The sequence below is a fragment of the Emys orbicularis genome, chromosome 6, assembly GCF_028017835.1.
Source record: "Emys orbicularis isolate rEmyOrb1 chromosome 6, rEmyOrb1.hap1, whole genome shotgun sequence".
Taxonomy (NCBI): Eukaryota; Metazoa; Chordata; order Testudines; family Emydidae; genus Emys; species Emys orbicularis.
The window spans coordinates 134,880,208-134,894,526 of NC_088688.1; the positions used below are offsets into that span (position 1 = coordinate 134,880,208).

The 14,319-nt window shown below is 47.4% G+C and overlaps 1 protein-coding gene across 1 annotated transcript in view; it reads left to right on the forward strand.

The window, feature by feature from the left end:
* ELP1 (elongator acetyltransferase complex subunit 1) overlaps positions 1-14,319 on the forward strand; it is a 108,822-nt gene that overhangs the window by 38,162 nt on the left and 56,341 nt on the right. The window contains exons 15-19 of the mRNA XM_065407068.1: positions 3,568-3,741; positions 7,593-7,699; positions 9,373-9,476; positions 13,759-13,812; positions 13,918-14,023. Coding sequence (XP_065263140.1) covers positions 3,568-3,741; positions 7,593-7,699; positions 9,373-9,476; positions 13,759-13,812; positions 13,918-14,023 — 545 coding nt within the window. The remainder of the gene's footprint in view (positions 1-3,567; positions 3,742-7,592; positions 7,700-9,372; positions 9,477-13,758; positions 13,813-13,917; positions 14,024-14,319) is intronic.

Sequence of the window (14,319 nt, forward strand, 5' to 3'; positions counted from 1 at the left end):
GTGAGAGGTCAGTCTAAGAGCCAGGTAGAATTCAGTGTGGTCAAGTTTGTATTCAGAGTGCTGGGACAGTTGATCAATGAGGAAAAGTCAGTCTTCTCCTCGCTCAAAGAATAGAGTTTATAGGTGTGGTCCTGTATCCTATTGTAGCCGGGGCTTTCTTCCTGTAAACCAGAGTCCAGACTGTCAGCCATCTCATTAGATGTAAAGGCCCATCCAACCATGGCTGTAAGGAGCTGCTTCAGACTTCTGTATGTGGCCTCGTGTATGTATGTGGTTCAGCATGCCAGTCTTTATCTAAGGAAGTTGCAGGGCTGACTGAGCTCAGTGTACTCCCCGATATGTGACTGGACATGTTGGTCCGAGTGCCCACGGCAGTCTTAGCCTCTTTGGACTCATGGATGGACCCAGCCAACATATGTGTGGGAGTTCACCTTCGTTCTCCCACAACCCATACTGACTCTGGTTACAGACGCTTCTGCCCTAGATTGGGGAGCCCACCTGGGGAATCTACAGACTAACAGTCCCTGGTATGGCCAAGATTTAGCTCTCTACATAAACATGAGGGAGTTGAGAGCCATTCATCTAGCTCAGGGGTGAGCAAACTTTTTGGCCTGAGGGCCACATCTGGGTATGGAAATCGTATTGTGGGCCATGAATGCTCACAAAATTGCGGATTGGGGTGCGGGAGGGGGTGAGGGCTCTGGCTGGGGGTGTGGGCTCTGGGGTGGGAATGGGCATGAGTGTTTGGGGATGCAGGAAGATGCTCCGGGCTGGGACCGGGGGGATCAGGGCTGGAGCAGGGGTTGAGGCAAGGAGGGGTCAGGGGTGCAGGCTCTGGGCGGTGCTTACCTCAAGCAGCTCCCGGAAGCAGCAGCATGTCCCCCCTCCAGCTCCTACACGGAAGGACGGCCAGGCAGTTCTTTACGCTGCCCCATCTGCAGGTGCCGCCCTTATAGCTGTGGTTCCTGGCCAATGGGAGCTGCAGGGGTGGTGCTTGGGGCAGGGGCAGCGTGCAGAGCCCCCTGGCTGCCCCTACGCGTAGGAGCTGGAGGGGGGCGGACATACTGCTGCTTGCAGGAGCCACGCAGAGTGGGAAAAGCCCTTGATATTGCTTCCCGGCTGGAGCGCCGGAGTGGGGCAAGCCCTGGACCCCGCTCCCCAACGGGAGCTCGAGGGCCGGATTACAATGTCTGAAGGGCCAGATGCGGCCCCTGGGCCATAGTTTGCCCACCTCTGATCTAGCTTGTCACACTTTCCTGCCCCACATCAAGGGAAGGAATTTTCTGTGTTGTCTGTAAGAACTAGTAGAGATGTTCTACATGAACAGACATGGAGGGGCCATATCGTGCCTTTTATGCCAAGAGGAGATACACCTTTGGGCGTTTGGAACACAGAGATTCACCTCAAAGTCTCCTGCCATCCGGTTGTCCGGAACATTCCACCAGACCGCTTGAGCAGATCTTTGCTAGTTAGTCATCACAAGTGGTCTCTCCAGCCTGATATAGTCAGAGTCCTATGTTAAGCCTGGGGTTTCCCCACATAGACCTCTTTGTAACTCAACTCATAAAGCGTCAGCAGTTTTGTTCAAGAGTAGGTCACAGTCCAGTGTCTCTGACAGACGCTTTCCTGTTGCCTTGGAAAGACAAAATTCATCTATGGTTCCCCTCTGGTTCCACTCCTCCCCAGGGTGTTAAAAGTCAAGCAACATTATACTCGCATGATCCTCCTAGCACTGGCGTGGCCTTGCCAGCATTGGTTTTCCGCTCTACTGAGTCTCTCAATCAGGACTCCATTGACATTGCCTCCAGAAGCAGACCTGTTTCACAGGACCATGGTCACCACCTTCATCCCGTGCCAGTTGCTCTTCATCGTAACCATGGAGCGTGCAGGCTGTAACACCCTAGGAGGAAGTCTCTTCAAGGGATGTGCAAAACAACCTCTCGAATAGCCGAAAATGATCATCTTGGTATATTTACCTGTTAAAGTTGAAATGATTCTCCCTGTGGTCTCAACAAAAGGGGTTTCTCCAGGCCTGGTTCCTATACAGCATATTCTGGACTATTTCTTCTACCTGAAACAACAAAGTCTTTCTGTTAGTTCCATCAGGGCTCACCTAGCAGCTATCTCTGCTTTCTACCCTCCAATTGCTAATCACTCCGTTTTTTCTAGTCTGATGTCACTCAAATTCTTGAAGAGTCTGGCCTGGTTATCATTCCCAAGTAGAGGATTGTATCGCTCCTTTAGATTTAAATCAGATGTTAACAAGGCTGATGGGTCTGCCCTTTGAACCACTGGCTACCTGTTTGTTGCTTCATCTTTCAATTAAAGTAGCCTTTTTTGGTGGCAATTACCTCTGCAAGGTGAGTAGGAAAATTACAAGCCCTGGTATCTGACCCACCATATACATTTTTTAAAAGGACACTATTAAAAGTATACTTATGCCCGTATCTTAAGTTTCTGACCAAAGTGACATCAAGTGAGAAACTAATCAGGCAATATACTTACCAGCCTTCTTTTCTAAGCCTTGTGCCCATATATTGGATGTCAGGAGAGCATTAGCTTTTCACTTGGACAGAACTAGATCATTCTCATAGCTGTTTATGGCAGTCATGGACAGGATGAAGGGTACTCCAGTCTCGACTCAGAGAATCTTGTCATGGATTTCCTGTTTGTGCTATCACATTGCCAATGTGACTCTGCCAAGTAGCATGGTAGCACACTTGATGAAATGGCGCACAGCTTCTGAAGCTTATCTAACTCAAGTGCCTCTACAGGACATTTGTAGAACTGCAACTTGGTCATCAGTACATATATTTGCATCTCATTATGCCATATCTCAACATTCTAGAGACAATGCCAGGTTTGGACATGTAGTTGTACAATCACTGTTCAGAAGTAACTCCCTGCTCTCCATGTGTCAGTATATAATGCCTGCATCTGTAACTTTCACTCTATGCATCCGAAGAAGTGAGGTTTTTACTCACGAAAGCTTATGCCCAAATAAATCTGTTAGTCTTTAAGGTGCCACCAGACTCCTGACTGTTCAGATAGACTCCAATCCCACCTCTGAATTCATCACTTGAATTCACCAAGTGTGCATCACTTGAAGTGGAGTGGTTATGCACAATCACTCGGAGAAGAAAAATGGTTAATAACCTGTTCTGTAACTCTTGTTTGAGATGTGTTGCACATGTCCATTGCATGTCCCATCCCCCTACCCCTCTATAGCACCGTCTGTCAACTAAGAAGGCGCTATGAGGAGTCGGGGGTGACTCTGCCCTTTATACCATCGCTCAGCAGCACAAGGGGCAGAGGGCACATGCATTGTTCCAGCAGGTACTGCTAAGGGAAAAATCTCCAACGCTGCACGCTGGGCACACCAAAGCCTGAAGCAGAATGAACATGTGCAACATGTCTGGAAAAACAACAGTTACAGAACAGGTTAGTAACCTTTTCTATCCCCTTGCTGACTGGAGTGCCAGGGATGGCCCTCTTCTCCAGGTAGTGATGGTGGGTGTGACTGGCACATTGACACTGACTCTCAATCTCTCTCTTTCAATCGTACAGAGTCGAGGTGTGCTGTGGTGAGGGCAAGCAGGTGAATCCTCTGGCGTTCCGGCTTTTCACCTGGCTGCAGGATGACACCTTCTTGGCAGTCAGCCAGGGGCAGCTTGCCACGCACTCTGTCATCCACCATCTGACTGGAGGTCCTGAGGCAGAGGGAGGGTACCTACATCTCCGGTACTGGAAAGGAGCTTTACACTCCTTGTGCTGCTTATGAAAACTTGCAAGCGATCCTAGAAATGAATAAAGGCCTCTAAGCTGTCCTGGGATAAGAGGGAAGGTCCTCTCATGGGTTGGTAACTGGTAAAAGATAGGAAACAAAGGGTAGGAATAAATGGTCAGTTTTCAGAATGGAGAGAGGTAAATAGTGGTGTCCCCCAGGGGTCTGTATTGGCACCAGTCCTATTCAACATATTCATAAATGATCTTGAAAAAGGGGTAACAGTGAAGCAGCAAGATTTGCAGATGATACAAAACTACTCAAGATAGTTAAATCCCAAGCAGACTGCAAAGAGCTACAAAAGGATCTCACAAAACTGGGTGACTGGGCAACAAACTAGCAGATGAAATTCAATGTTGATAAATGCAAAGTAATGCACATTGGAAAACATAATCCCAACTATACATCTACAGTGATGGGGTCCAAATTGGCTCAAGAAAGAGATCTTGGAGTCATTGTGGATAGTTCTCTGAAAACCACTCAATGTGCAGCGGCATTCAAAAAAGCTAACAGAATGTTGGAAAACATTAAGAAAGTTATAGATAATAAGCTATAAAATATAATATTGCTTCTATATAAATCCATGGTACACCCACATCTTGAATACTGTGTGAAGATGTGTTCGACCCATCTCAAAAAAGATATATTGGAATTGGAAAAGTTTCAGAAAAGGGCAACAAAAATCATTAGGGGTATGAAACGGCTGCCATATGACGAAAGAGTAATAAGACTGGGACTTTTCAGCTTGGAAAAGAGACGACTAAGGGGGGATATGATAGAGGTCTATAAAATCTTGACTGGTGTGGAGAAAGTAAATAAGGAAGTGTTATTTACTCCTTCTCATAACACAAGAACTAGGGGTCACCAAATGAAATTAATAGGCATCAGGTTTAAAACAAACAAAAGGAAGTATTTTTTCACACAACGCATAGTCAACCTGTTGAACACCTTGCCAGAAGATGTTGTGAAGGCCAAGACTATAACAGGGTTAAAAAAAAAACTAGATAAGTTCATGGAGGACAGGTCCATCGATGGCTATTAGCCAGGATGGGCAGGGATGGTGTCCCTAGCTTCTGTTTGCCAGAAGCTGGGAATGGGCGATGGGATGGATCACTTGATGATTGTCTATTCTGTTCATTCCTTCTGGGGCACCTGGCGTTGTACACTGTTGGAGGACAGGATACTGGGCTAGACGTACCTTCAGTCTGACCCAGGATGGCCATTCTTTATGTTCTTATGCTCCAGGGGTCTGGGATGGGCTTGTGGCACACGTGCTGGCTGGCTCCTGCTGGTGAGCCAGTGCACCCCGTAAACTCTGGGTGCTATCAGGCTCCTCCCTACCATTGACATGTTGTGGCTCATCGAGGGGATTTCTTGGCAAAAGGTATCGCATCAGATTGGATACCTGTGTGCTGCAGCGACGGGGATGCTGGAAATGGCTCCGTAATACAAGAGTCCATGTGGGGCCTCTGCCCCTAGGGCCAGCACATTACTGGGGTCTTGGCAGAGATGCTGTTGAATGAGTATGGGGCACAAGGTGGTGCCATGCTTCTCCCAGGGGAGCTCCCACTGGGTCATGGCCAGACACGTTCAGGGCATGGAGACAAGAAGCTAAATAGGGGACTTGGCTCTTCAGGGATGCCAGTCCAGCATTTCCTCTCAGCCCTGAGCTTCACCCCACTCTGGGAATAGCCAAGAATCTTCCACTGCTGCCACACCCGGCTGGTAGTTTGTAATGGATTCTGTGGCCTATCCAAGCAACTTGAGGGTCCCCACTGCTCATGCCGGGGGGCAGCTGAGCCACCAGAATTAACTTTACCACTTGGGGGCAGTAAAATGGAATGGTTGCTTGATCCGAATATCTGCTTCTTTTCTGAGTATCTGCACCTGTGGGTGCTCCACCATAGGAGTGCCTGTGCACGCTCAACCAGAGAATGCAAAGCAGTGTCTGTGGGCCTATGCTTGCACAAAGCAGTGCCTTGTGCCTCCTAACAAGGGCATATAAGGACCAGCCGCCATGCGGTTCCTTCTCAACTGCCTGCAGCTCAAGACAGAGCAGTTGTGCATCCAGCTGATTCTACGGCTTCCAGCCTTCTCTCGATATTCCATTAGTCTTTCACCTTCTCCATTTCTAAGTTCTTTTGTTCTAATTAGTTTATTTTATAGTTGTGATTAGAAGGGAGCTAATCCCTTCTCTCTTCTTTTACTTGGGCTTGCCACCTCCTGGGTTATGCCAAAGACCTTGGGGTTTAAACCCTGCCAGACCTGCCACAGGTCTTTTCCCCATAGTGACATGCATTCGAACTGCCTCTGCTGCCTTGGAGGCACCCACATCCTGTCTGCAGGTAAGGTGTGTACAGGCAGACCATGGAATGATAGAGGAGCTCGATTCAAGGTCCTTCTAAAGCAGTGTCTCTAGCCCCAGTGGGGTCTGCTTCCTCCTGTTACATTTGCTACAAATCATGGCCTGAACAGAGAGACTGGGATGCCACCCCCCTGCAGCGTGACAGCACACTCCGCCAGAGCTCGGTCTACTTCTATAGCTCTACTAAAGGGTATTCCTGTATAAGAAATGTGTAGTGCTGAGACTTGGTCTTCCAGCCATACCTTTTGTCAAGCATCATGCTGCTGTTCCTCCTTCCAGGGATGATACTGCCTTTGGTGACACAGTCCTCCAAACCATCTTAGACTTACCTCCTGAGCATCCATCTCTCACTGAATTACTTCTTGGGAGTCTCTGAAGGGGGAGCACTCATAGGGACATATACACAAGAGAGCTTACTTAACTTACAGTATCTTGAGTTTTTCAAGGTGTTTTGTCCCTGCGAGTGCTCCACCTCCTGTCATCTTCCCCCTCAGCTGTGCTTCACAGTCAAGAAGGAACCAATTGGTAGCAGGTTACATGTCCTCCTTACATGCCCTCGTGCTGGGACACGAGGTGCTGCTTTGCACAAGCGCGGGACCATGGACGCTGCTTTGCATTCTCCATTTGAGAGCACACAAGCGCATGCATCCTATGGTTGAGCACCTGTAGGGACAAAACATCTCAAAAAACTCAAGTTACTATAAAAGTTAGTAATGGCTCCTTTTGACCAATGAGAGGACTATAGCTGCAACCCCCTCTGCTTCCCCAGCATGCTCCAGGCACCTCTCAGTGAGCCCCACAGCCAGGTATCTTGCTGGGAAAGCTCCATGTTTTGTAGTGGTGCCCATTGCCTACTGATGGGTTTAGCCTGAGTTCTTTCTACTAAAGCTCCTAGATTCAAAGGGTGTTGGGTTGCCCATGTATGTTGTAGAAATCCATTTCTTTGGGGGCCCACTAAAACCTGGCAGTGCCCATGTTGCGGTCCTGTGATGTAGGCAGGTTTGAACCATGTTTGAGTTGTGTCTGAATGTGCAACAGCTGTGAGCTTTGCAGGCTCTCTGGCCATCTGGGAAGGGGGGTTAAAACATGCCCATCTGTACATCCCAAGACTCATGATGAGAGTGAGTAATTTAGTGCCCCATGATCAGTGAAGTGTTGCTGGCAGGCACATGTTCCAAGCCAGTGGAGGCCAGTGAGGGACTGGGGCCAGGACTTTAATACTTCTTCACAGTATTAATTGAATTGGTGCAAGTTTAACATCACTCTGCAGAGAGCTGTTATGGAGACTAATGTGTTGTCTATCCATTCACCTCCAGCTAGTACTACCAGAAACGGTGTCTGCTAGCCTCTCCCTTCCCACCCCATTAAATGTAGAGCCATGTCCAGTGCACTGGATGCATATCCACTGTAGCATTGTAACATTCTCTCTTGTACTTTTTCTAGTTTGTCTATGCCTGTGGATGGGGATGTGATCAGCCTGTGCTGTAATCCGAAGACCAGAGCAATAGCTCTGCAGCTGGCTGATGGGCAGATACTGAAGTACCTCTGGGGTGAGTGTAAGATCCCCGTCAAGATGGCTGGCTTAGAAACGGCTTAGTCACGGAACTGTCATGCAGTTTAACTAGCCAGTTGGAGTATAAGAATGTGCATGGACCTTGTAAGTTGATGATGTTGCTTTTCACATTACTTGGCTCTTTGGACTTTGTTAAAGTACTGATTTGTATCTGAACGTATCTAATTTTTAAAGAAAAGAATGGCCGTAACTGTGTTTTGAAATGAAAGGCCAAGTTCAGTGGCTTTTGAAAGACAGATTGTCATACACCCACACAGTCTCATACTCCCCAACACACACACTGTCTCTGACACAGTCTCTCACACAGACACACTGGCGCGCGCGCTCTCTCTCTCTCTCTCTCTCTCTCTCTCTCACAGACACAGAGTAGTAGTAGTAGTAGTAGTATAGTAGTATTATTACTGCTTGGTACTTCCTGTCAAAATGCTTGTGATGAGCCAGGAGTGGCTAGGGGCTGCAGGAGGGCCGTGGGCTCTAGCAAGATGCAGCCCCCATGTGACAGCGTGAAGCCTGCCTTGACGCGCAGGCCAAGCGCCAGGCACCACAAGCCACCGCAGCAGCACAGAAGTAACTGTGGCAATACACCATATACCGTACCACCCTTTCTTCTGCTCCTGGAGTAATGCCCACAAGGTAGTTAGCCAGTACATTTTGAAGGGACTAGTCAAAGTAAGTGGTTCATCAAGGGACACTTAAATCACAATGGACCATGGGAGACGTCAATCTACATTGAATGGTGATGGGGTGGGGGTGGGAGGAGCCCCTAGGAGCCAGGGGTGATGGTGGGAGGGGTGGCGCCAAAATACAAGTTCACCCAGGGCACCATTTTCACCAAAGCCGGCCCTGCAAACAGAGTAGTGTTTGGTATTCAACTGAAACACGGCATCGGAAGTCCTTAGATTAGCATAGAGAAATAAAAGTTAAGACATAGTCCATCTGGCTAAAACAGTGCGATCAGCCAGCCAAGCTGCTATGGCCTCCATTCCAGGCTTGCTTGTGCACGTTCGCTCTCTCTCTGCCCCTTTCTTAGTCCCAGGTGAGAGCCCTGTGTCTCTTCAAAGGGAGCACTTAACTCCGCCATCCAGCACCTTTCCCTTTGTTCTCAAGTTGGGGCCTTGGCTTGGCTTCCCTGCTGAGAGGTGAGGGAAAATCTCCTTTCTGGTTGTTTGCTAGGTGTGAACATTCTGGTAATTGGGGCTTCCCTCTTGGATTCTCCATTGATGTGGGTCAGTTTCAGCAGGTTCCAGGCAGTTACTTGTTGACCCATTCATTGCACCCCAGATGGCAAGGTGACGTACACACCTCGTGTCTACTATTCTTCGCCAAGAGGCGACACAAGCCTTTTACCCCCAGTGGGTAGCAGTGCAAAGTACAGAGGGAAACTGAGGCACACATAGGATTCATATACATATTACTGAAAATTACCGTTTTGTGACATTTCCTATATGCTGGATTCAAATGGTCTCCAAGCTCAGTTCTGTTTCATATCATGCACTTGTACTCTTACAACAGAATGTACTTGTAGAACACACCTATGTTGTTTTTATGAGGCGTGTGTGGCAAAGGGTGTAGGTGTAATGGGATGTTTGTTTTATCAGCTGAGTTGGAAAATAGCCTTAATCTTCTCTGTTAATCTCTGTTAATCTTCAGAGGCTCCCACTCCAGCCCTCGAACCTTGGAGGAGCAGCACTGGCTCTGCTGTTCGGTTCCCTTCTCCTTGTGTGCAGATTGCGCTGGCCATGATTGGTGGAGAAGTAAGTGAACAGCTAGTGGGTTCAGCGCCTAGGTCTGGAAAATTAGCCCCAAACACCTACCATGTGTTCATGTGGGCCAGTAGGACTGAGCATCGGGAGGACAAGGTCTAGAAACGTTCCTTAACATTGCTCTCTCCTCATTAGTGCCTGCAGGATGAGCTGTGTGTGACCAGCATAGCCACCTACACATGCCTTGCCCAGAGAATGTCTGGTGGTTTATAATGCACAAAATCCAGCATTATTATGGAAAACCCTGCATTAATTTGGAGACGTAAATGTAGGGATGTTCAGATGGTAGGTCCCCATGGCAACTGTAGCTCTGCACCATGTGCACATGCAGTACTTGTCAATATTTTATATGGCATTAAACGCTTAATACAGCTGAACTGTACAGCCAAATTAAAAGAACAGGAGTACTTGTGGCACCTTAGAGACTAACAAATTTATTTGAGCATAAATTTGTTAGTCTCTAAGGTGCCACAAGTACTCCTGTTCTTTTTGCGGATACAGACTAAGGGTACGTCTTCACTACCTACTGGATCGGCGGGTAGTAATCGATCTATTGGGGATCGATTTATCGTGTCTTATCTAGACGCGATAAATCAATCCCCGAACGCGCTCCCCATCGACTCCGGAACTCCACCAGAGCGAGAGGCGGTAGCGGAGTCGACGGGGGAGCCGCGGCCGTCGATCCTGTGCCGGGAGGACCCGAGGTAAATCGATCTAAGATACTTCGACTTCAGCTACACTATTCACGTAGCTGAAGTTGCGTATCTTAGATCGATTTCCCCCCCCCCGCCCCATGTAGACCAGCCCTAACATGGCTGCTACTCTGAAACCTGTCATAGCCAAATTAAGTTATTGTGGGATCTTGTTACACTTTCTGTATGCAGTGTAGTTGTGTCAGTCCCTGGATATTTGAGAGACATGGTGGATGAGGTAATATCTTTTGTTGGACAAACTTTTGTTGGTGAGAGAGACAAACTTTCAAGCCACAAAGAGCTATTCTTCAGGTCTGGGAAAGGTACTCCGAGGGTCACAGCTAAATGCCAGGTGGAACAGGTTGTTTAGCATAAGTAGTTAGCACAAATTCTAAGGGACCATTCAAGGTAGAGTGGCCCGTTAACACCTCTGCAGCCATAGGACAAAAAGGCGGGGGTAGTGGGTTACAGGTTGTTGTAATAAGCCATAAATCCAGTGTCTCTGTTCAGGCCATGATTTTTAGGCCTTGGCTACACTTGCAGCTGTACAGCGCTGTGAGTTAAACCTGTCTTCGTACAGCTGAGTAGGGAAAGCGCTGCAGTCTGTCCACACTGACAGCGCACTGTCGTGGCCACATTTGCAGCATTTGCAGCGGCATTGGGAGCGGTGCATTATGGGCAGCTATCCCAGCGTTCAAGTGGCTGCAACATGCTTTTCAAAAGGGGGGGTGGGGTGGAGTGTGACAGGGAGCATGCGGGGAGAGAGAGTGGGTTTTTGGAGTGTGGACACACACCCTGCCTTGCAAGTTCCAACCCCTCTTCCTCCTCCACCCCTCTGTCACTCACTGAAAGCAAACAGCAGTCAGAGAGGTTTTTATTTCTGTACTGAAGCAGGTTCTCTCAGGGTATCTGGGTGGCCCATTCCATGATGCAATCTACTTCTCTGGTGGAGTGTCCTTGTTTGGTGAAGGTGGTAGTAAGGTGTATATCCTGAACTTTCTCCCTGGAGCATATTCTGCAGAATCTAAATGGCTGGCTATCGATAACCAATTTCTTGGTGTGGTGGACTGTGTGTTGACTATGAAGGCATGTGTGTTGATCCATGGGTTTCTTGCATATGGTTGTCTGTAGGGTTCCATTGTTGAAGCTGATCATGGTGTCCAGGAAGCTGGTGCTGGTGTGGGAGTGTTCCAGAGAGTTTAATGGATGCGGGGTAGTTGTGGTGGAAATGTATGGGGGAGTTTAAGCCATCTGTCCAGAGGATGAAAATATCATGGATGTATCTCAGGTATATCATTGGTTTTGTGATGCATTTATCCAGAAAATCTTCTTCAAAGTGGCCATGAAGAGGATATTGGCATATTGGGGAGCCATCCTACTACCCATGGCTGCTCCCATGGTTTGGACAAAGTGTTTGTTCTTGTGGGTGAGGATGAAATGGATGTGGTTGGGGTGGATATCTGAGGGTTGTCCGTTGTCTTGTAAATATTTGAGGCAGGCAGCTGTGCTGTCGTAAGGGATATTGGTATATAGGGAGGTGACATCTGTGGTGTTGAGGATGGTGTTCTGAAGGAGTTTAATATTGCAGAGTTTGTGGAGGAAGTCAGTTGTGTCCTGGAGGAAGCCTGCCCTTTGTGTGGTGAGTGGTTTGAGGATGGTTTCTAGGAGTCCCGACATTCATTCAGTAAGAGTGCCGTGGTCAGATATGATGGGACTGGCTGGGTTCCTTTATTTGTGTATCTTGGGAAGCATGTAGAAGGTCCCTGGTGTGGATTCATGGAGGATGGGTTTGTAAAGCTTCTCTTGGAGTTGTTTGGGGAAGGATTTGATGATATCCTTGAGTTCCAAGGTAAATTTGTGATGTGGGGTGGTCTTTGAGTTCTTTATAGTACTGTAGGTGGTGTTGGAGAGGGGTCGGTTTGCCTCGTTAAAGTAGTCATCGCAGTTGGACCTGAACCTAACCCAACCCAAAATACACGAACAAAAGCACCCAGGCAGACCCCTCATATCAGGCCACAGCACTCTTACTGAAGGAATATTGGGACAGAAAGCGATCACTCTGTCTGATTTACCAACCCTCATCCTCAAAGGAAACCTGCACAACACTTTCTAAAGACAAGCCTGGGAGCTTAAATTCATTTCTTTGCTAGACACTAAAAGTCATGGCCTGAAGAGAGAGACTGGATTAATGGTTTATTACAGGGATAGGCAACCTATGGCATGCGTGCCAAAGGCGGCACACGAGCTGATTTTCAGTGGCACTCACACTGCCCAGGTCCTGGCCACTGGTCCGGGGGGCTCTGCATTTTAATTTAATTTTAAATGAAGCTTCTTAAACATTTTAAAAACCTTATTTACTTTATATACAATAGTTTAGTTATATATTATAGACTTATAGAAAGAGACCTTCTAAAAATGTTAAAATGTATTACCAGCACGTGAAACGTTAAATTAGAGTGAATAAATGAAGACTTGGCACACCACTTCTGAAAGGTTGCCGACCTTTCAATCTGTAATGCACTGACACCACTCTTTTTGTCATATGACTGCAGAGGTGTTAATGGGTCACTTCACCTTGAATGGTCCCTTAGAACATGTGCTAACTACTGATGCTAAACAATCTGTTAAATAAATAAAATAAATGGAGATATCCCATCTCCTAGAACTGGAAGGGACCTTGAAAGGTCATCGAGTCCAGCCCCCTGCCTTCACTAGCAGGACCAAGTACTGATTTTTGCCCCAGATCCCTAAGTGGCCCCCTCAAGGATTGAACTCACAACCCTGGGTTTAGCAGGCCAATGCTCAAACCACTGAGCTATCCCTCCCCTCCGCCTTGCATTTAGGTGTGATGTTCAGAGTACCTTTCCCTGACCTGAAGAAGAGCTCTGTGTGGCTCAAAAGCTTGTCTCACCAACAGAAGTCGGTCCAATAAAAGATATTACCTCATCCAACTTGTCTTTCTTACACTTCCTGTCAGGGCTGTCACTAATTGTTGCATTAAATCATTATTATGGTTTGGTTTTATTTTTCCAGTTCACTTCCTTTTTAGAAACTGGATGTTAATCACATATCCAAATCCACACACTGGCCTCTACTATAGTGGGTTCCTAACGTCCTGTTTCCATGCTGCCACATGGAGGCCCTTGGGGTGCTTACAAGCTAAGTAAAACAATGCGCATTGCACAGCTGGGTCTGATGGCTTTCAAGCCATTAGCTCTTGTTGCCCGACCAGAGTTATTCAGAGATGGCAAGTGTGCTGTTCCTTATCAAGGACGTTTGAAGCTTTCAGTAGAAAGATATTATTGAGTTTCCAACTGCAAGGGTCTGGAGACCTTTTTTTTTTTTTTTAAAGCAAGTAAACACTTTTTACATTGAGACCTCGGTGATCAAACAAATTCCTATCCAACTTCCTTCAATACTTCACTGCTATGTTGAAAATAAGCATGATGCATTCCAGTCCACTTGGAAATATGACAGTCTAAAGGTAATGGGCATATAGCAAAGGCCCATCTCAGTTGTAACAATGGTGCTGCTAAACCAGTGCTGTAACATATTGTAATTGTCCATCCTTTTCATTATAGGAAGCCATCCTGGGTCTGACTGATAGATGCCGTTTTTTCATAAATGATGTGGAGGTACCAAAGTTTGTTTTGATGCGGTTTCACTTGTTTGTGTGTGATTATTAGATTTCATCTGCTGCTGCTTGTGCTTATCAATTTCATTGGATTCACTTTCCACAGGTGGCTTCCAACGTTACCTCATTTGCCAGATATGATGAGTTTCTGCTGGTGACCACCCACTCCCACACCTGCCAGTGTGTATCTTTGAGGGACACATCGTTGAAAGGTAAACGTTCAGATATGGCCTTTGGTATGTAATAGGCCTTACTGTTTGCTTCCTGGGCCCTTTGCCCTCATGATGGAACCTAGACAAGCTCGCTTCCAAGGCCCCATGTCATGGCCATGGTGCCACTTCTTGATTGTCCAGAGTGGCTGCTCCTGATTGGTGCCAGTGAGTTCCCTATATCCTCTCATGGGCTGTGACTGTGGGGGCTCTTCATCCACTTCTGGGAGCTCCCTTTCTCACTTCCCAGCTCTCCCTAGCACAGGGAGGAGTAGCTTACTCTCCACAAACCATCATTG